The sequence below is a fragment of the Felis catus genome, chromosome A2 (assembly GCF_018350175.1).
Source record: "Felis catus isolate Fca126 chromosome A2, F.catus_Fca126_mat1.0, whole genome shotgun sequence".
In the NCBI taxonomy this organism is placed as follows: Eukaryota; Metazoa; Chordata; class Mammalia; order Carnivora; family Felidae; genus Felis; species Felis catus.
Window position 1 is genome coordinate 61,140,485 of NC_058369.1, and position 21,815 is coordinate 61,162,299.

Below are 21,815 nucleotides of genomic sequence, written 5' to 3' on the forward strand. Positions count from 1 at the left end.
TAGACACCGTGATCCTCTTTGAGGAAACAGAGGAACCTGCCTGTCACTATCACATGCACGTTCATTCACTCCACTCTTTTAACAAACATTTATTAAGCGCCTACAGTGCGCAGGGCCCTGTGCCAGGCCCTGGGGGTACAGAGTCGGGTCACACACAGCCCCATCCCCAAGGAACTCACAGTCTGGGGCAGGGCAGACACGGCTGCAGGAGGTGGAGGGAGCCAGGGGGGACTCTCCATGGGGGTCAGTCGGGACCAGCAGGTCACGGAGGAAGGGCCTGCCTCCACTTCCTCAGGGCGGCGTCCAGCAACCCCCCCTCCTCACCCCCACCCCGTACCGGCTGGGCTGCAGGGGTACTACCCCCCACCCCAGGGACGAAGGAAAGGGAGCCAGAGCACAGGGGCCTGGAAAGGAGCTGCACACGGAACAAACTCCTGCTGTGTGTGCACGCCCTGCCCCAGGGCCCCTTGGCTCCCGAGAGCATCTCTGAGCAGGTCTGTGCGGTCACCTCCCTCTCAACACTGTTTAAGGAACCCCAGCCCCCTCCCCCCAGGCTCTTGCCCTTCTCCCTTCTCACGGGGTCAGGTGCCGGGCACAGCCCCCACAGGCACACCACCTTCAGAACAGGCCCCCTCCTAACACTCAGAGCCGCCTCACCAGCTCAATGAGCTGCTGGATGTTTTTGTTCTGGTTGGACAGGCCGTTCCTGATGTTTTCCAGCAGACACCTCTTTAACTCAAAAATGGCCTCGCTGTACCCCAAGCTCACCGCAGCCATGGGAGGCACCCCATGCCACAGGCCAGGGATGTGCCAAACATGCTGCTTCTCAGGGTCGCAAAAGGCCAGGTCGGCCAGCGTCCGGATGCCGTCGCCCTGCTTCTCCATCTGTGCGCCGGCTCTGCTCACGTCTCCAGGGGGATCCAGGAGCGGCCTCCTGTCCCGAGGCCTGGGGCCGGGGGCACACGCATCCTGGAGGTTCTGGTACACAAACTGATAGTTGGGCACGTGCCCCGTTTTCTCCAACCTCAGAAACGCGTGCAGAACAGCTGGTGGTATGTCCCTCGTCTCGGCCAGGCTCACCACAGTGACGTTGCTCAGCCCCATGAGCAGAGTGGCCAGGGAGGCCTCCAGCTCGAACCTCTCCCCGGCTGCAGTCAGGGCCCCGCCTATCAAGCCCCCGGAGTCTATCACCAGGATGTGGTCGCAGCCCAGATCCTGGCTGAAGTTCTCGGCCACAGTGACCAGCTGCATGAAGGCCCCTCGAGGGCCACACCCCCGCCCCGTGGCAAAGCGCAGCCCAAACATGGTGTTGAGAAGCGTGGACTTCCCAGTGCCCGGTGCGCCCAGTGCCGACAGGACCACCAGGCGCGACCTCCTCTCCAGGCGAACGTGCAGCTCCTTCAGAAGCCCCGTGACCCAGTGCAGGGGGGTACTCAGCGTGCTGCCGTCGATCAGCTCCAAGGGCAGCCCCTTCAGCAGCAGCTCCAGGGCCAGGCCCGGGAAGTGGGCAAACCGCCTCTGGCCGGCCGGCAGCTTCCCTGCCTCCACCAGGCAGCTTTCTGCCTCATAAAACTGTCCCATCTCCCGCAGGAAGTGCTCTACACCCAGGGGCTCAGGCCAGAGCAGCTCCCCGAAGTCCACCATGCCACAGTGCTTGGGTCTCAGGCTAAGAATGGTCTCAGGAGGCTGCCGCGGCCTTGGCTGGGCCACGCGGGCCAGTCCCCACTCCATCCACCTCAGGAAGTACTGCTTCTCAGCCAGTGAGGGGCTGCTGATGCCTGCGATGAACTCCTGCAGCCCCCAGGCAGGGTCCTGGCGGTTCTGCTGTGCACGAAGTTCTAGCAGCCGGTGCCCCAGCTCTGCCCTGCCCTTGTCAGGAGGGTCCCCTGCCCTCTGGGCCTGGCACAGCTCCTTCTCCACCTGGGCCGCCTTCCGCCAGGGGTCCCCCTGCAGCCACAGCTCGTCCCTGCGGTAGGCGTCACAGTCCTTGATCCTCCTGGTGATGCGCTCCATACGCTGCTTTGCCCGCTGACACTCGTCACAGTCCTCGTCCACCCTCAGCCCCAGCTTACGGGCCGCGTGCGCCATCTCCTCCACAGACAACCTCCTGCAGGGGGACCGGGCCACGTGCGCCACGATGGAGCGGACCCTGCGCACGAAGCCTGCGCTGTCGGTGCTGCTGACCTTCACCAGCACGTGTGAGTGGTCCATCTTCAGCACCGGGATGAGCTTGTTCAGGAACCTGAGGTTTGTGTTCCGCTTCCCACGGTAGGGGCTCAGGATGAAATAGTACTTGGTGGCCGAGCCCCTCAGGGAGTAGAGCAGCTTGTAGTCCTTCCTGCTGATGTTGTCGGTCAGGATGAACACGGCGGACGAGATCTCGGTCAAGAGCTTGAACTGCAGCCAGTGAGACCCAATGTCGCCCCGCAGGTTCAGAAAGGCCACGGGCTCCGGGAACACATCCAGGTCCTCCCTGCCACTGGGGAGGAACCAGGAGACTTCCACCAGCCCATCTGCGATCTCCCGGGGGTTGGTGCCCACACTCAGGTCGCGATGCCAGAAGCAGTCCCGTGGCCGGTGGCTGGGGCTGAGCACAGCGTTGAGCAGCTGTGACTTGGAGTTGCTGCTGACCTCCATGCGCACGAAGGCGAAGGTGGGAGCCCGGGACAGCACCGCGCTGTCCTCTCGGAGGCCGCCCACGCCCCGCGGGGGCTGCGCCCACCACGTCCGCACCACGGCCCTCAGGGCCCACAGCAGAAACGTGTGGTAGTGGTTCTCCGAGTCAGGCAAGACAAGAGGGAGTGCAAACTGGCACAGGGACATTTTCAGCACAATTTCCTGCTGCAGGAAACCATCTGAGGAGAGCAGAAGGGCACAGAGAAGGTCCAAGGGGTTCACAGGCGTGTCGGGCGTCGGCAGCTCTGAGAAGGAATAGATGTCCGCGGAGATGTCGTCAGCTGCGTCCCAGTAGATGATCTCCTCTTCCATCTGGCTCTCCTTCTCCATTGGCCTGGCGTCCGGGGGCACATCCAGCACCATGGTGGTGTTCCTGGCCTCAGCGTTGAGGGCCTGCAGCTTCCTGAGGAAATTCCAGGGCAGGTCTTTGGGGGCCTGAGGGGCCCAGTTTCTCATGCTGTCGCTGCTGATCTGCAGGGCGTCCTGGAGGCTGAGCTTCTGGGCCTGATAGGTCTCCAGCCCCAGCAGCGACAGCATCTCCTGCAGCCTGCTCCTCTCCGCTGTGGGGGGGTGGGGGGAGAAGACGTCAGTGCTCACCCCACGCATCAGGGGCCCCGGTTACAGGTGGGATGGGGGACGGCCTCCCAAGGCCTGCCTGAGATCAAACTCACACCACCCCCAGACCCAAACACCACCAGACACGTTGGACATTAGAGAGAAGACACCAAGGGGCCACGTTTAAGAACTGGGAGAGTCCAGTCTACACGTCTGGTTTCTCCTGAAACCCATAAGACCCAGCCACACTGGGGCCCCAATTTAACCATGTAGAGTGCACAGCCATGCACCCACACATGGGACGCAGGACCCCTTCTCTGACCACACCCCCACCCCTGCCAAGTGACCCCATGGACTTTCCCCACACTCTGGGCAAGAAGCGGGGTCCCTGCACACTGTCACCAGGAATTTCCCACAAGCGACATAATCACTGAGTCACTCGGATTTTCCAGGTTACATTCTTTTGTTTTTACAAACAACTTGGAGGATTTTTAAAGGGAAAAGGAAGTTATCACTAGATAGAGAGTCACAGAAATCATAGCTAGCAACCAGTTTTGTGACTCTGAAGCCAATAATGTGGTTTTACTGTTACGGGGGTAAAATATTTGGTAGAGATTACCAGAAGTCTGCACTTACTTGTCCAGATCCCCAAATACCACCCAACACAGTACGAACTCTTAGCAAGCACTACACTCAGCACAGTAACTCCTCGAAAGGTTTCACCCACTGCCCCTGTTCTTGGGCGTGGCATCTGGCCAATTTCCATACTGCATAGGATTAGTATGCTGTCATGGTCCAATAAACGAACAATTGAAAAATGCAAATCCTACTGAGCTGCAGGCTTTTTTCCACTCCTTTCTCAAAAGAGAAGGCCTATGAAGTTACCCACATGTTCATATAAACCCTGAGAGGAGGCACAGCCCTGGTCCGGGGCCCTCCTGGGTGACCAGCAGGACTCAGCCCTGGGACACAGGTGTCTCCTCCCCTGCAGGGGCCGCCTCTCTTCAGAACCTGCCCTGCGTTGGGAGGGGGTGGGGGTGCAGTGTGGCTGCAGTAACACAGGGCTGGTAAACTTGCTGCAGAAACAAAAGAGATGCATGGGGTCACACAGGAATAGAAAAGGTGCTGCTCAGGTCTCTTGAGTTTTGCCTGAATGAAACCAGGGACGTGGTTTTTCTTACCCAGACATGGAACAACGGTTTTTATCTTTTAAGTAGCATGGTGGTGATGGGCAATGGGGAAAAGCCAGAACAAGAAACCTCACAGGCATCCATGCCTAGTGTGTGGCCCTTGGTGGGAGTGTCACAGAAACCACTGGAACAGCCAGAGCCCCCCCCCCCCGATCCCACTGCACTTTAGAACCACTGTTGGAGCAGGGGGTGCCTGGGGGGAGGGGGTCAGTCAGTTGAGGGTCTGACTTCGGCTCGGGTCATGATCTTGCAGTTCATGGGTTCGAGCCCCGCATCAGGCTCTGTGCTGACAGCTCGGAGCCTGGATCCTGCTTCGGATTCTGTGTCTCCCTCTCTCTCTGCCCCTCCCGTGCTCATGCTCTCTGTCTCAAAAATAAATAAACATTAAAAAAAAATTTAGAACCACTGTGGGGACTCGTCACAAGTAAGATTCCTGCACTTGCAGCTTCCCCTGCCAAGACGCTAGTGTCCATCACTGTCCCGGTTAGTGGTGACACTGAGGACTAAGGGGCTAGCAGAGACTCTGACACAGGAGCTGTCCTCCCTTGACAGGACAGGGGTGAGAGCAGAGAAAATACGTACCTGTTGGGAAGTCACTGTCCTGAGCCTCATTTGTACCGTCTAAAAAAGCAAAGGAAAATGAGGTGTCAATCAGATCAGCACCTTAGACTGACACAAATTAATTTAGGCTAAACCCAGAACCTTCCTTCTTCTCACTAAGACAGCAAGTTCTCCCCAGTGTTCACAATGTAAAATCCCAGTGAGTTCTCAGTCTACCCACCCTCCCCCTTTCCCCAGACTGGTCCACCCCAAACCCTGCTGTCTCCTCCCACATGAGACTCACAGTCATCTGCTTCCATTTCTCTCCATTCCAGATCTGGAAGAAAACACACACATGAGGACTTTCATCAGCAAGTTAGGACCTTTCTACCAAAAAGTCTCAGTGAGAATGTGGGGGCTCCTGTTTATTATTACTGCTTTTAACTTCAGTTTTTCCTGTGTACATTTTTTTCCAGCCCCAAATATGACACAAAGTAGTAACAGCTACATATGAAACACTGATTTGCTCTAGAACATGTATCTTGAAGAATTTACTTCAAGTTTCCAAAAATAAAATATAAATAAGTTCATGAAACTTATAATCTTTGATGTTAGAAACTATTTAAAACATAAGTCAATGCAAATTCCTTGGTTCAATTTCAAGATGACCTCCTACAGACATCATTTTTATTCTATCATAGAGCTTTTGAAATCCCTGGAAATGAGGCACCTCTCCTGGGGAAGGGCCATGACTTCCACGTCCAAAGTTATCTGTCCAAACTCTAGCATCAGGGTATGTCCATTGACACTAACACTTTACTACAGGGTGTATTTAAGTTAGTGCCATTCAGATGTACAAAGACCTCAAAACCCTACAGCCCTGACTGCAAACATGGGACAGTGGGAGCAAGACTTCAGTGTGTACTTTTTTATTGTTCCAGCTTTTGATCCAAGTAAAAGTACCATCTAATCCAAAATTAAAATTATATTTTTTAAAGATTATGAATCAAGAAAAGATTCTGATATTTTCAGATTAATTCCTCTCATGATTTCCATAGCAGGAGGCAGATAAACATGACCTTTCAGTCTTCTTTGATGGCATTTCTGGAAACAGATGTGAAGAGCAGGGAAGAGAAACAGGAAAGTGGTTGGAGAAATCACGAGAGCATGGAGGACAGATGAGTCACACACATCAAACCACTGTGTTGAGCCATCAAAAGATCAGTTTATTCAAAGTGGAGAAAAAACATCAGAAGGATTTTTTCCAAGGAATCCAAAATGCCCTCCGAGAAAATATAGGAGATGACGGGACAGAGAGGAGCCCAGGCCTGGCTCTAGGTAGCTCTGAGAGCAGTTGTGAGCAGGAATCACAGGGTAAACCTCAGACTCACAGAAGCCAGGGCCTCCTTTTGGTAGGGATGGGACACAGCTCTGATGCGCACAGGGCAGATTACAGGTGGGTGACGTCAAGGAGGCACAAAGTGGCCAAAGGGTCAGCCTATCAAACTGCAGGAACCACCGTGGGGCAGGGGACCCTAGACGTCCGTAGGCCAAGATCGCTGGGAGCCCAGATAGGCACCAGTCAGCAGCAGACGTGGGGGCCAGCAAGGGCTTGCTCCTGGGGGGGCCAAGCTCTTCACTATAGTTCCTGCTGGACAGGCCCAGGCTCCGACCCCCGGGGGTGCCAGGCTTCCAGGGACAGAGTGCTGGCCGGGTGCTCCCACTGAAATGATAGGTCAGTGGGGGGATTAGAACGACTCTCACCCACGAAACTGAATTACTTTTCCCCAGTTATTATGGCACCCAGTACTCACTCCACAGAGCTTTCACCGTGTTTTGGAGTGCTTGCTACTGGACAGTCCGTGGACATCGAAGACACTGCTTCACACCTTGGGGCTATTAGTGTATATGAAGGAGAATGAAGTTGAACTCCCACCTCACACCCTGTACAAAGATGAACTCTATAAGACCTAAATATAAGAGTGAAAAGGAGTAAATCTTTGTAACCTTGGATCTGCCAATGGATCCTTAGCCGTCATGCCCAAAGCACAGGCAACAACAGAAAAAAAAAAAAAAAAAAAAAAAAAAAAAAAAAAACAGGACTGCATGAAGATAAAAATTTCATGTGCATCAAAGAGCACTGTGAACAAAGTGGAAAGACAACCTACAGAATAGGGGAAAACACGTGCAAATCATATGCGATTCGGGTCCAGTTTCTAGGATACATAAAACGACTCTCGCAACTTCAAACAAAAAGAAAAAAACCCCATTCAAAGGATGGGGTGCCTGGGTGCCTCAGTTAGTTAAACGTCCGACTCTTGGGGTACCTGGGTGGCTCAGTTGGTTAAGCGTCCGACTTCAGCTCAGGTCATGATCTCGAAGTTTGTGAGTTCGAGCCCCATGTCGAGCTCTGTGCTGACAGCTTGGAGCCTGGACCCTGCTTCAGATTCTGTGTTTCCCTCTCTCTCTGCCCCTCCCCCACTTGTGCTCTGTCTCTGTCTACCAAAAATAAATAAATGTAAAAAAATAAAACAAAAAAAAGTTTGACTCTTGACTTTGGCTCAGGTCATGATCACATGGTTCAAGTTCGAGCCCCACACTGTCTGCACTGACAGTGTGGAGCCTGCGTGGGATTCTCCCTCTCCCTCTCTGCCCCTCCCCTGCTCTCAAAATAATTTCTCCTTTCTTATTGTGTTAAAATATATATAACATGGGGCACCTGGGTGACTCATCTGGTTGAGCGTCAGACTTCAGCTCAGGCCATGATCTCATGGTTCACGAGTTCAAGCCCCACATCCGTCTCTCTGCTGTCAGCACAGGGCCTGCTTCAGATCCTCTGTTCCCCTCTCTCTGCCCCTCCCTAGCTCATGCTCTCCTTTTCAAAAATAATTTTAAAAACATTTTTTAAAAAAATACACATAACAGGGGCACCTAGGTGGCTCAGTTGGTTAAGCATCTGATTTTGGCTCAGGTTGTGATCTCACAGTTCTTGGGTTTGAGCCCTGCATTGGGCTCTGTGCTGACAGCTCAGAGCTGGAGACTGCTTTGGATTGTGTGTCTTCCTGTCTCTCTGCCCCTACCTCCACTCATTCTTGCTCTCTCTCAAAAATAAACATTAAAAAAATACACATAACAGAAAATTTACTACCTTGCACATTTGTGGGTGTACAGCTGAGTGGTGTTGAATCAGTTCATTTACTGTTGTGCAGCCATCTACCACCCGCATTGTGAACACAGAGTCCTAATCCTACTAGACAGTAACTCCCATTCTCCCCGACCCAGTCCCTGTAAACCAGTTCTGGTCTCTGCGACTCTGAGTGCCTCACATACACAGAATCACACAGCGTTTGTCTTTTTGTGACTGGCTTATTTCATTTGGCATGATGTCCTCATGGTCCATCCATGCTAAAGCATATGGTGGGATTTTCTTCCTTTTTAAGGCTGAATCACATTCCATTGTGCAGATGGACCACATTTGGGAAATCTCTCCAGGAGGTGATGGACACTTGGGTCACCTTCATGTTTTAGCTGTCGTGATGACGCTATTGATATAGGTGCATAAAGATCTCCTGCAGACCTTGCTTTCAATTCTTTGGGCCCCGCCCAGAAATGGAACTGCTAGGCCATATGGCGTTTCTATATTTAATTTTTTGCGGAAGCTCCACCCAGTTTTCCCCAGCAGCCACACCATTCACACTCCCACATCCATTTCTGATTTTAGTGATAGGAGTATTTTCTCCTTTTTTCTTAGTCAGTGTAGCTAAAAGTTTGTCAGTGTTGTTGCTCTTATCCAAGAATTCATTTCTGGTTTCATTGATTTTCTGCACCATTTTTCTAATCTCTGTTTTACTGATCCCTGCTCCAATCTTTAGTATTTTCTTCCTCCTGCTAGCTGCGGGTTTCACTTGTTCTTCTTTTTCTGGTTCCTTAAGTTGTAAAATTATGTTGTTGATTTGAGATGTTTATTTCTTTAAATTTTTTTAATGTTTATTTTTTTGAGCGAGCAAGTGTGCATGAGTTGGGGAGGGGCAGAGAGAGAGGAAGACACAGAATCTGAAGCAGGCTACAGGCTCCAAGCTGTTAGCACAGAGCCCGACACAGGGCTCAAACCCTCGAACCACGAGATCATGACCTGAGCCAAAGTCAGACACTTAACTGACTGAACCACCCAGGCGCCCCAGATGTTTTTTTTTTAAGTTTATTTATTTTGAGAGAGACAGAGACAGAGTGAGTGGCAGAGGGGCAGACAGAGGGAGACAGAATCCCAAGCACGCTCTGCACTGTCAGCACAGAGCTCGACACAAGGCTCAAACTCATGAGCCATGAGATCAAGACCTGAGCTGAAACCAAGAGTTGGACACTTAACCGACTGAGCCACCCAGGAGCCCCACACATTTCTTATTTTTTTTTTTCAACGTTTATTTATTTTTGGGACAGAGAGAGACAGAGCATGAACGGGGGAGGGGCAGAGAGAGGGAGACACAGAATCGGAAACAGGCTCCAGGCTCTGAGCCATCAGCCCAGAGCCTGACGCGGGGCTCGAACTCACAGACCGCGAGATCATGACCTGGCTGAAGTCGGGCACTTAACCGACTGTGCCACCCAGGCGCCCCAATACATTTCTTATTTTTAATGTAAGTTCTTATAGCTCTAAATTTTCCCTCTTAACACTGTTTTTGCTGCATCCTACATGTTTGGGTGTTTTGTGTTTTTGCTTTCATTTGTCTCTAAGTATTTTCTAACTTTCTTGAGATTTCTACCTTGAAACCCTGGTTGAAAGTGTGTTTAGTGTCCACAATTTTTACAATTATTCAGTTTTAGGTTTTATTGATTTATAACTACATCCCATCGTGCTCACTTTACAATATCTATCTTGTAAAATCTCTGTAGACTTGACTTGTGGACGTACACTTTAGAAGAACGTGTGTGTCATGTTGCTGGGTTAAGTGTTCTCTATGTTTGTTAGATGTGGACAGTTTACTGTGCTCTTTAAATCCTCTATTTCTTTTTTTTTTTTTAATTTTTTTTTCAACGTTTATTTATTTTTGGGACAGAGAGAGACAGAGCATGAATGGGGGAGGGGCAGAGAGAGAGGGAGACACAGAATCGGAAGCAGGCTCCAGGCTCTGAGCCATCAGCCCAGAGCTGACCTGAGTTGAAGTCGGACGCTTAACCGACTGAGCCACCCAGGCGCCCCTAAATCCTCTATTTCTTTTCTTGTCTTCTGTCTGGTTGTTCTATCTATTATTGTGAGTGGGGTATTAATGTTCCCAGCTCATACTGTAGAGCTATTTCTCCTTTCTATTCTATCAGTTCTTGTTTCAAATATTTTGATGGGCTGTCATTAGGTGTGTACATGTTTATAATTATTGTATCTTCTTGCTGTATTGAGTCTTCTATTAACATACAATGCCCTTGTTTGTCTCTTGCAACCTTTTTTATGTGGAATCTATTTTGTCTGATATTAGTATAGCCACTCCTACTATCCACTGGTTATTATCTGCATGGAATACCTTTCTTCATCCTGTCACTTTCAACTTCTTTTTATCTTTGGATCTCAAGTGAGTCTCCTGTAGACAGCATATAGTTGTGCCAATCTCTGTCTTTTCATTGAAGAGTTTAATGCCTTTATACTTAAAGTAACCACTGACAAGGAGGCACTTACTTCTGTCATTTTGCTCTTTGTTTTCTACATGACCTATATACGTCCAAAAACTTTGCCCCTTTACATTCTACCCCCACCTCTTTTGGTTGTTGATATGACAAAAGCACATCTTTATACACTGAGTGTCCCAGAACATAAACTACTAATTCTTTCAAATGCATTAGTCTCATAAGTTATGCAGGAAATGAGATTTGGAGTTAAAAACCAAAGTTACAGTAATATTACTATTACATTTTTTTTCTTTAAAATGTATTAGTCTTATATAGAAAACAAGAAGTAAGCTACAAACCATTGTTAGAATTGTTACATTAGCTATTATAATTGCCCATGTATTTACCTTTATTTAGATCTTTACATCTCAATACATCAGTAATACAGTCACTGTTTAGTGTCCTTTCTTTTCACCTGTAAAATTCCCTGGTGCATTTTCTGTAGGGCAGGTGTAAGGTCACCAACTCCCTCAGCTTCTCTTTACCTGGGAATATCTGTTTCTCCTTCACTTTTTTTAAAAGTAGGCTTCATGCCCAGCACGGAGCCCCATATGGGGCTTGAACTCATGACCTTGAGATTAAGACCTGAGCTGAGATCAAGAGTTAGAAGCTTAACTGAATGAGCCACCCAGGCATCCCTCTCCTTCACTTTTGAAGGACAGATTTGCTGGGTATAGGATTCTTAGCTCATAGTTTTTTTGTTTGCTTAGCACTTTATTTTTATTTTTTTAGCACTTTAAATATATATTCCCACTGTCTTCTGGTTTCCAAAGTTTCTGATGAGGAATCTAGAGATGATCTTGGAGGATCCTGTGTATGTGATGATCTGCCTCTCTGCTGCTGCCTTCAAGACTCACTCCTTCTCTTGTTGAAGTTTAATTGTAACGTGTCTTGGTGTGGGTCTCTTAAAATTCATCTTACCTGGACTTTGTTGAGTTTCTTGGATTTTATATGCATGTCTTTTTAGGAAGTTCTCAGCCATTATTTCTTCAAATATTCTCTCTGCCCCTCTCTCTCTCTCCTCCCTCCTTCTGGGAGGCCCACAATGAGTACCTACTGATGGTGTCCTATGGACATCTTAGGTTCTGTATGCTTTTCTTCAATCTTTCTGTCTCTGGTCCTCAGCTTCCATAAGTTCCATTGTCCTATCTTTAAGTTCACGGATTCTTTCTTTCATCTGCTTCCATCTGCCTCTGAATTCCACAAGTGAAGTTTTCATTCTGGTTACTGTTCTTTTCAGCTCCAGAATTTCTTTTGGTTTCTTATTCTAGCTCTTTATTGATATTACTGTTTAGTTCACATATCATGTTCTTGACTTTCTCCACATTTTCCTTCAGATTTCTGAGCATCTTTAGGATCATTGTCTTAAAGTCTTCGCCTAATACATCTGCCCTCAATCTTTTCAGTGCCTGCTTTTGTTCAATTTGTTTTTCTTTGAATGGGTCATATTTCCCTGTTTATTTGTGTGCCTTGTGATTGCTTTATTGAACACTAGACATTTGAATCTAATAATGTGGTAACTCTGGAAATCAGATACCCCCACCTTCCCCAGGGTTTGCTGCTCTTTGTTATTATTTGTTGGGTTGTGTAGGTGAGCTCTGTGCTCAGGAGCAAACTGAGGTGTGAAATTTAGGCCCTCTGAGGTGTTTTCTGAAATCTTCTTTGGGAATGCCCACCCGCTATCTAATTTCCCCACATATGCAATTGCTTTTGAATGTTCTAGTGTCTAATGTCTGGCTCCCAGAAGGGGAAAGGGCAAAAAATTAATGGGAGGAAGGGTGCTGGTCTTGAAATCCCCTGGAAGTCACTTCAGCTGGAGGAGGAGGGGCTTGCAACAATAAGGAAGGGGCAGCAACACCAACGGCCACCCTGTGTCTGCACCTCTGTGATCAGAAGCAGTAAGCAGCAGAGCGGAGATCCCCGGTATTTGGGCAGGGTTCTTTCTGCCCACTCCAGCTGGTTCCCGCCAGCCATGTGCAAGCTGCTGCAGGACTGTGTGCACAGCAGCCTGCATCTGTCTAGGAATGAGAGGCAGGGAGCTGCTACTGTGCTGAGAGACGTAGCTTTTACCAAACTAACTACAGATTTACTACCCAAGCCTCCCCCTGGAAGTGGCAAATCTCCACCTGACTCCAGAGTTACAAAGCAGTTAGTGGCCAGATCCACCAGTACAAGTCTGCGCAGGTTGGGAGACAGATTCCTGGCGTTTCCTATTCTGCCACCTTCCCAGAATGAGAAGAGTTTAAAGAGTTTTCTTAAATTTCTTTTAAAGAATGAACTAAAGGGGCACCTGGGTGACTCAGTCGGTTGAGCATCTGACTCTTGATTTCGGCTTGGGTCATGATCTTACAGTTTGTGAGTTCGCGCCCCATATTGGGCTCTGTGCTGACAGGACGGAGCCTGCTTGGGATTCTCTCTCTCCCTCTCTCTCTGCCCCTCCCCTTTTCTCTTTCTCTCTCTTAAAATAAATAAACATTTTTTACAAAAATAAATTTAAAAAATAAGGAATGAGCTATGAAGTAATTAACACCCTCAGATGGAAATGAGGTAAATAAACTCTGTAAGAGGATTATATATAAAACGAATCCATGCTTTTAAAAATCGGGAGTCTCTCTCTCTGACCCTCCCCCGTTCATGCTCTGTCTCTCTCTGTCCCAAAAATAAATAAATATTGAAAAAAAATTTTTTGAAAAAAAAAAAAATCGGGAGTGTGAGTATCCCTGGAAGAGGCAGGGTGGGAGGGGACTACTGGGAAACTGACGTGTTTGGCTTCTTTGGATGCTGCTTAAAATAGGTCTGTTCATGTTTGTGAAAATTTCTCCAGTTACACACTGGGAATGTGGGCACTTCTTCAGGTGTACATCACACTTCAATACAACTTCCCTCTTAATCCTATAGGTTGAAGAGTTTGCTTTTAAGTCTTATTAATGAAACAGGCTGAAGAGGAAATCACATACCTCAAGAAGAAAATTTCTTAAAATAATTACTAGAGGCTTATTCATTGGAGAGATAATAAAGATGGGACGTAGGAAGGTAGCAGAGTGTCTCTGAGCATTGGTTTCCTCAATGAAACAAAGGACCAATAGTGACTAACCACCTGGCTCACAACAGGCATCCAGTGGGGGGATTCCCTCCCCCAATCACCCCATGCTGCCTCCCAGTCTCTCTAGAGCAACTCTCGTTCTGACAGAAATCCCTGTGGTCAAGGAAATGTTCTAAGTCTGCATGTCCAACAAGCACCTGAAATATACCTGGTGTGACCAAGGTAGACGTTGTGTGCCTAATGGCTACGGTACCGAACAGCACATTCTAGATCTTGAGAAGGTGTAAGGCTTTGGCCAATTTCTACTTGATCCCAACTTTGCTGTGAGGCTTGACCTGGCCTTTACTTCCCCCAGTGCCTACCTTCTAGAACAGAAGCTCCATGGGACGTGGGCCACTGCATTCACTACTATTTACTATATTCACAGTGCCTACTCCAGTGCCCGCACACGGTAAGTGGTCAACAAATATTTGTTTGGATGAATAAAATAAAACAGAATTTGATTAATCCAGACTTCTTTACATATTTTTGTGGGGTTATCTTTGCATACCACTCTGATATCCAATAGGACATATTTATTTCGAGAAGCACTGAATTAGCAATAGATCCAACATGGATTTCTAAGAGAAAAGGTGTCTGATGTGTGGCCACCATACCTCAAAGCTGAAGTCACAAGAGGCAGCCCCAGCCCCCAAACCCACTGAGGAAGAGACCCAGCCCGTGTGAACCACAGCCAGGAAGACCACGGATCGGTCTGCTTGGGACAGTTCTGCTTTATCCCTGTTGTCCCAACACAACGCTCAGAAGTGCCCAGGTCACAAAGTAGACAGTCCCCCAAAGCCAAGATTCAGGGTGGCAGGAACAACATGCTTGAATTGGACGATACGTTCCCAGAAAACTGTGGGATAATCACCTGTTGGAAACTGAACCCTACTTTGAATATATGAAGTTAAAAGGCCCTTGAATGGAATCGTTTCATAAAAGGAAAAACAAAAGCCTTAGGCTTATTTATTTCTGAGGCCTGTGCGCCCCTGCCCAGGATGCCGCCAGAACCAGCTTCCAAGCGGGTGCCAGCCCCCGTTACCTGCAATGGCCACCGCAGTCCGTCTCTCAGATGCTTTTATTCCTGGGGCCACTTCTCCCAAATCTGAGCGTCTGAAACAATTCCAAAGGAAAACTGTAATGAAAATAATGAAGTAATACCACAACTTGATTCTACCTGTCAAGTTGGCTGCACGTCAGAACCTCTTGGGGGGACTTGAAAACTACAAATCCTGGCCGCGCCCCAGCTCGTGGAAACCAGACCTGGGGGCTGGGCCCGGGCAGCACTGTTTCAAAGAGCTCCCTCGGTGATTCCAACGTGCAGCCACCACAGAGAAGACCTGGTCGAGAAAAACCAGCCCTCTCTGCAACCGCAGGCCAGAGCACACATCGTCATTCAAAAAGACAGAAAAATATACATACCCTTTGACCAGTAATTCCACTTCTAGCCTAAGGAAATAATTAAGATTTAGTTACAAAGATGTTGATGTCAGCTTTACATACAATAGTGAAAAACTGGATGCCTTTTAAAATCAAAGTCCGATTACAGAGAAGTATGGTACAGTCTTATTCTGTACTCATTAGAAAATACTGTATGGATCACACCTTGTGGACACAGAGACGTTGGACGATGTTACAGAATAACATGAATGATATATTCATTAGCAGGAGGAAAAGTCAAGTTACAGAACAATATGTGTAGTATGACGTTTCAATAAAATTGTATTTGTGTATTTCCCTACAGGTGTACATAAGGAGATCTAGAAGGATATTCATCAAGAGTAACAGTGTGGGCAGACAGGGGTGGTCCTGAATTCTTTTAAGTAGGTTTGGTAAGTGCAGTCCGTTTAAGAATGAACTATTTTAAACATATTATAAAATTGAGTAAATGTGCCGATTTTGTCAGGAGCCAGGGGTTCCACTGGTGAAGAAGGGACACACAAATATGGAAAGAAGAAGCTAGAACAAGAACTCCCAGGGGCGCACAGGAACCAGTGAGGCCAGCGCGACGGCACGATTTCTACATGCGAGCGTGTGGGTACGCGTTTGCATCTGTACGCATTCTCTCTCCTAGCTCCGTCCACCAAAAGGGCCAAAGATACTCTATGGAGACAGTGAGCGCACCAACCCCCTTCTGTGCCATTCCACACTAAGAGACAACAGGTCTCCTTGGAGGGATGGCCGGGAAAGAACAAGAGAAGTCTGAGCATCTTCAGAAAACAAGTAAGTGCTCAAAAAAATGCTAGGGTAGGTCACAGAACATAGGTGCCAGCTTGAAGAGGCTCCTATGGCCAAGTCTGGGACAATCTGAGTGTGAGCATAATAAATACAGTAACTAATGAAAAACCATTGAAAAGCAGGACTGAATGAGTCCGTGTAGGTATATATAAACAAACTGGGGGAGGGAGGAGGGCTCTTGCTCACAACTATCCGATGAGTCAAGTGCTGCAGCTGGAGTAGTATCATTCTGCAACCATCTCAATCTCAATGAAGACTGGTTCAGGCCAGGGGCACCTGGGGGGCTCAGTCGGTGAGTGTCCAACTTCGGCTCAGGTCATGATCTCAGGGTTTGTGAGTCTGAGACCCATTTTGGGCTCTGGGCTGACAGCTCAGAGCCTGCTTGGGATTCTCTCTCTCTCCCTTGCTCTCTGCCCCTCCCTCGAGTGCACACGTGCTATTTCTCTCTCGTGTGTGCGCTCTCTCTCTCTCTGTTTCTCTCAAAATGTCTCCCCACAGACTGCTTCTTAGGGGTCAGGGAGAAAAAAAAAACCTAGTAATTATAACGATGCACACTTGGGCAATACCTGACTGGGTGATCAAATCAGTGACAACATGACAGATGGCCACTGTGTGCCCCAGCCATCGCACCCTGAGAAAGAACACGTCACCGGGCAGTGTTCCGGCTAAGAATGAAAAGTCCTGGTCTAATTGTGGGGGCAAATCCAAAACAGAAAGTCACCTGGAGGGGAGGACTATGTTATCCCAAAGTCACAAAGGACAAAACAAAGGTGGAGGAAATGTTCCAGATTCAGGGTGCTGGAGAGATGTGAAAACAAAATGCAGGACCTGACCCCACACTAGATCCTGAACCGGAGGGAGAGTCTTTGGGGTCAACTGACAGAATTGAAATGTGGGCACTATGCGTGTTGAAAGCATGGATGTTGATGACTGAACCACAGCTGTAAGAGAGTATCTCTGCTCTCAGGAAACCCCGAAGGATCTGGTGAGAAAACAGGATGCTGCATGTAGCTGACTCTCTAGTGCGTAAGAAAGATTACGCATGAGTGTACTCATGTGTGTACATAAACACACATGCAGCGAGAGCCGGAGCATGAGAAATGAAAATGGTAAGTGAGCTAAAATATTAAAAACAGCAAACTCTGGATAAAGGGCCTTTCACTTTTATCATTTATCTCTAGGTACAAGTTATTTTAATAAAAAATGTCAAAGTTTATTTTGTTCTATTTACATTCTTTAAGTGAAAGAAGCATGTATTAATAAAACCAAAAGAACTTAAAAATGATGCAATGAGAGGGGTCTGGGCCAGAATAAGATGTGCAGGTGCCCCAGAGAGACCAGACTGCTGTGTCTTCCAGGAGCATGGGGACACTCAACTCCATGTAAGGGACCCTCAGACCATCCAGCCCCCACTAATTCCCCAGCAAACAAGTCACACCCGCAGTCCGGAAGGAGACTCCACGCCGGGTCTCTGGGCGTCTCATCCTCTGCCTGCTGTGAGGAGAGTCCTGGAAACACAACTGTACAGCACAGACTGCTAAGCTCCGCCCCCGATGCTGATAAAAAAATGAGAGTTTTCATTGCTTTTGTAGTAAGAAAAAAAGTAACCTTAAAAATAGACAACAGGACGGGTATAAACTGGCTCCCAGAGTAGAAGCAGGCATAGCCTGGCCGCACACACGCGCCTGAGGTCCAGGCTGGGAGAGGGGAGGACCAAAGGACAGGTGTTTACAGTCGGGGGCTCCTCCCACCCACACACGGGCTCCTGGGACAAGAGCTGAACCTCAACCCTTTCCTTCCAACACAAGAAAGCAGGCAACAAAAGTGATATTATCACAGGGATTCTGTCCTGTATTCCTGTCCACAAACTGCACATCTGTATTGTGAACGGAACACAGGGCCCAGCCTGGCAGGGGATCAGAAGCTTGGCTCCGCCTGGCACTTTTTACCTTTCGATCTACTTTCAACGCTTTCACAGTCTCAATTGTGTTCAAAGTCCTTTGTTGAAGCTGTCACCCCCGTGCGACTACATTTGGAGACGAGGTCTGTGCAGAGTGTGATACTGTGATTTAAAAGAATTTATTTGGTTCGTCTCCATTCCTGGCACACAGCTCCTAAAAACCCTTGGGATTTTCTTTGTGAGGTGTAAAGGTGCCTCTTAGAATGTTAACGAGTGAGTTTGGGAAAGCACCTGAGGATGGGGGCAGGTGGCCTGGGGACCTAACCACGTGGTTACAGGATTGCAACTTTAAGTTCGTGGACAGGAGGGGCTGGAGGTTGGATCAATCACCAGTGGTCAATGAGTTCATCACTCATGCCTGTGTAATGAAGCCTCCAGAAAACCCCGACAGGACGGGGTTGTGAGGGCCTCCAGGTTGGTGAGCACGAGATCTGAGAGGGCAGGGAGACTCCGTGCCCCTCCCCACACACCTGGCTGGTGCAGATCCTCTTCTGGCTATTCCCGAATCACTCCTTTTGTAACAAATGGGTAATCTAGTAAGTAACACGTTTCCCTGAGTTCTGTGAGTCACTGCAGCAATTAACTGACCCCAAAGAAGGGTCATGGGAACCGGACTCACCCCTAGTCAGCCAGAAGCATAGGAGGCAGCCTGGATTCTCACTGCTGGCATCCTAGGCAGGAGGTGTTCATGGGAGCCCCAAGCTGTAGCCCATGTCACAAGCACGGCAGCGGCCCGGGCCTGCAGCGTGGAAGTGGGGCTGGGGGTGGGGGTTGGAGGGAGGGGTGGTCTTGCATGACAAGACCCTGAACCTGTGGGAGATGCTCGCTGTCTCCAGGCAGACAGGGTCAGCGATGAGCTCAATTTCAGACACCCTGCAGGTGTCTCAGAATTGTTTGCTGGTGTGGACAGAACCCCTCCCCAGCCCCCCACAACATTACAATTAGATCAAGAATTCCGTTTTGGTGGCAATTGCAGTTAAACGAGGTCCTAAGCCTGGAGCTTGTGGAGAGCTGGCTCTCTGTCTGCAGCTTCACAGAAAAGGCCACATGAGGCCACGGCGAGAAGGTGGCCATCCACAAGCCAGGGAGAGAGGCCTCAGGAGAAACCAACCATGACCACACTGCAGTCAGGGCACCCAGCCTCCAGGACCATGCGACACAAGTCTGTTGCTTCCGGCACCATGAGCACAGCAACGCCATACCCAAAACGTCCTGTGAGGTGGAAACAGCACAGAGGCCTGCCCACGGCCCCCACACCAGCAAACACGGCTGGACCCAAACCTCAGTCCTCTGGCTCCCCCAGGGCTCATCACTTTTAAGACTCAGGTAGATTTTAGGTAACTTAAAACTACAACTAATAATTACAAAACCCTGAGTACCCGGCTCGGCCTCAGGCACATGCAGCCCAGGAGGCTTTCTGCAGAGCAGGTGTGGGAAATTACTAACATCATCACTATCTTTTTCTGCTTCCCAAAATAGGGGGAATATAAAATATGGAAGAGTACCAAGAAAATGCCTTTGCTCTTTTGAAAATTACTCAACAGATGAACCAATCCCCTCCCCCCCGTTAGTCTGATTCCACTGCTACAAGCTCATTCTAGCTCCGGCTTCCAGAGGACGACATTCTGTGAGGCTAGGGTCACCTCCCCATTACGGGCCAGAGTGCAAAGCCAAACATGGAAGCCAGCTCAGGTCCTGTGCAGAGGCCCATGGTGGGCGTGGGCTCCTGGCCTCCATGCTGACCAGACCTGGGGCGTCTCCCCACAGGGACAAGGGGTGATCTGACCGCCGCCCTGAGGGCCCAGTGCATCTAGCGGTACTTCCTTGCTAAGTCAGTGAGCAGACACTGTGGTCTGCACCCTTCGACGGCTTCCTTTGAGTCCAGCAGGAAAAATGAGGGCCCTGACAACTCCCTGGCCGTGTCTCCTAGGTGATGGGGCACGCCATACTTTCCTTGTCCTTCTTCTTTTTCCAACTGCCCAGAAGATTTACCTGCAGAGGTTTTCTACATCTGGAGAGTCTGATTCTGGAGACCAGGGTGTTCATGCACGCTGACCCACCTCTGACAACGGAGACCAGTGCACCCCGTCAGAGCTGCACACTTCTCGGGCAGCGGTCTTCAATGCCCAGAATAAATGGTCTAAACCTGGTGAGCAGGGCTAATTCCTAGCAACAAACCCCACTCCTTCACCAGGTGGTGACAATAAAGCAAGATGGCACAGAAAACCATCCCAAGCAGGATATGAGAGAAATACAGGTGTATTTGCTTACTGTAATGCAGCCAGCAGCCTATTATCAATTGCTTTGGATAATAAAGAATGTGCTCAATTTTTGCTGTTTCATGCTGACAACTTGTAAGACCCTCCAGTCGCCCTCCTGCCCCACACCTGGGCCAGCTGACAAGTAAGCCTAGGGACTTCCTCCTCTGCCCTGGAGGAGGGGTGGGGCACCCTCCTCCCATTACCACCCCCGAAACAAAATAAACTTCGAAGCCAGTTGTTCTGCCTAGGAAGCCTCACTAAATTAGTAATAAACCTTTATAAACCAAACTGGTGTGTGTTTAGGGTTGAAATGTGTCCCCCCCAAGGGGCACCTGGGTGGCTCAGTTGGTTAAGCGACCGGCTTCGGCTCAGGCCATGATCTCATGGTTGGTGAGTTCGAGCCCCATGTCGGGCTCTGTGCTGACAGCTTGGAGCCTGGAGCCTGCTTTGGATTCTATGTCTCCCTCTCTCTCTGCCCCTCCCCTGCTCATGCTCTGTGTCTGTCTCTCAATAATAAATAAACGTTAAAAAAATTTTTTTAATAAAAAAAGAAATGTGTCCCCCAAAAAGGTATGTTCAAGCCCTAACCCCAGTACTGAATATGGTATTATTTAGAAATAGGGTCTTTGCAGATATAATTAGTTAAATTAAGACCAGATCATACTGGGTAGGGTGGGTCCTCTTATTAGGAAAGTGTGGTTGGTCCACAGCGAGCAAAACGTGGGCAGGGGAGGCAGAGACCGCAGTGCTGTGTCTACAATCCACAGATCACCAGCAGCCACCAAAAGCCAGGGAACAGGGAGGCACCAACCGGGCCCACACCCTCATCCCAGACTCCTGGTGTCCAGAATGGTGGCAGAATACGCTTCTCTCTTCTTTGTGGCCCATGTGACAGCATCCCCAACAGAGTTCAGAGAGCACGAGTGTGGCTCCTGACGGCTGGATGCGGCGTTCTCCCCAGTGCGTCCCTTCTCTGCTACTTGCAAGGACACCAGTCATTGGAGGACGGCCCACCGAGCCCAGCATGACCTCATTTTAACTAATCACAGCTGCCAGGAGCCTATTTCCAAAAAATGGCCACATTCACAGCTATGAGGGGTTAGACCTCAACACACGTTTTGGAGGTGACACGATTCAACCTCTAACAACATGCAAGCCACAGGAGAGGCCATCCCAGCTCCACAGGGACCACCCACATTGAAGTGTTCAACTCTCATCATGTGCAGGGGCATGACTGGCTGAGAAAACAGAGGAGCTGGGTCTGTGGCAGCGCCTGGGGGCGGGGACACAAGCGGATGTGGGATATCACAGCACACCCCCTCAGCAGCCCCCCTCCCGGGGCCATAATCATCGCACCCCCAAGTGGAGCAGGAACGGGGCTGCGTGCAACGAGGCTGTGTCCTGGGTTCACTGAGCGAGAGGAAGTGACTCTGAGTCCTCCGAGAGCTCACACAGGAGCCGTGTCACACCCCACAAGACACACGGGCTGACCTCTGAGCCAAGGCTAGCCGTCCCCACCCCACACAGCTCATCAGGGTGCTGTGAGGGTCTGGGGAGGTTTACATGTGGGAAGCAAGTTCATATAAGGCAGTCAATGTTCTCCTGGACTTACCCTCACATTTACTCCCTGCCAGGGACTTCCCTAGGAGTTTCGG

The 21,815-nt window shown here is 49.3% G+C and overlaps 1 protein-coding gene across 13 annotated transcripts in view; it reads right to left on the reverse strand.

Annotated features, from left to right (window-relative positions):
- Positions 1 to 74: 74 nt before the first annotated feature.
- The window catches only part of URGCP (upregulator of cell proliferation), a 58,071-nt gene continuing 36,330 nt past the window's right edge, over positions 75 to 21,815 (reverse strand). For 3 of the 13 annotated variants that reach the window (XM_019825176.3, XM_023250103.2, XM_019825175.2), the window contains exons 2-6: positions 15,124 to 15,150; positions 14,744 to 14,814; positions 5,266 to 5,298; positions 5,004 to 5,042; positions 75 to 3,236 (exon numbers count right to left, since the gene is read on the reverse strand). In XM_019825176.3, the coding sequence (XP_019680735.1) occupies positions 643 to 3,236; positions 5,004 to 5,042; positions 5,266 to 5,281 (2,649 nt within the window). In that variant the 5' untranslated portion in view covers positions 5,282 to 5,298; positions 14,744 to 14,814; positions 15,124 to 15,150 and the 3' untranslated portion in view covers positions 75 to 642. Of the gene's footprint in view, positions 3,237 to 5,003; positions 5,043 to 5,265; positions 5,299 to 14,743; positions 14,815 to 15,123; positions 20,595 to 21,815 lie in introns of those variants that run through there. The other 10 variants (XM_045052073.1, XM_045052074.1, XM_011280280.4 and 7 more) reach the window with 8 other exon arrangements.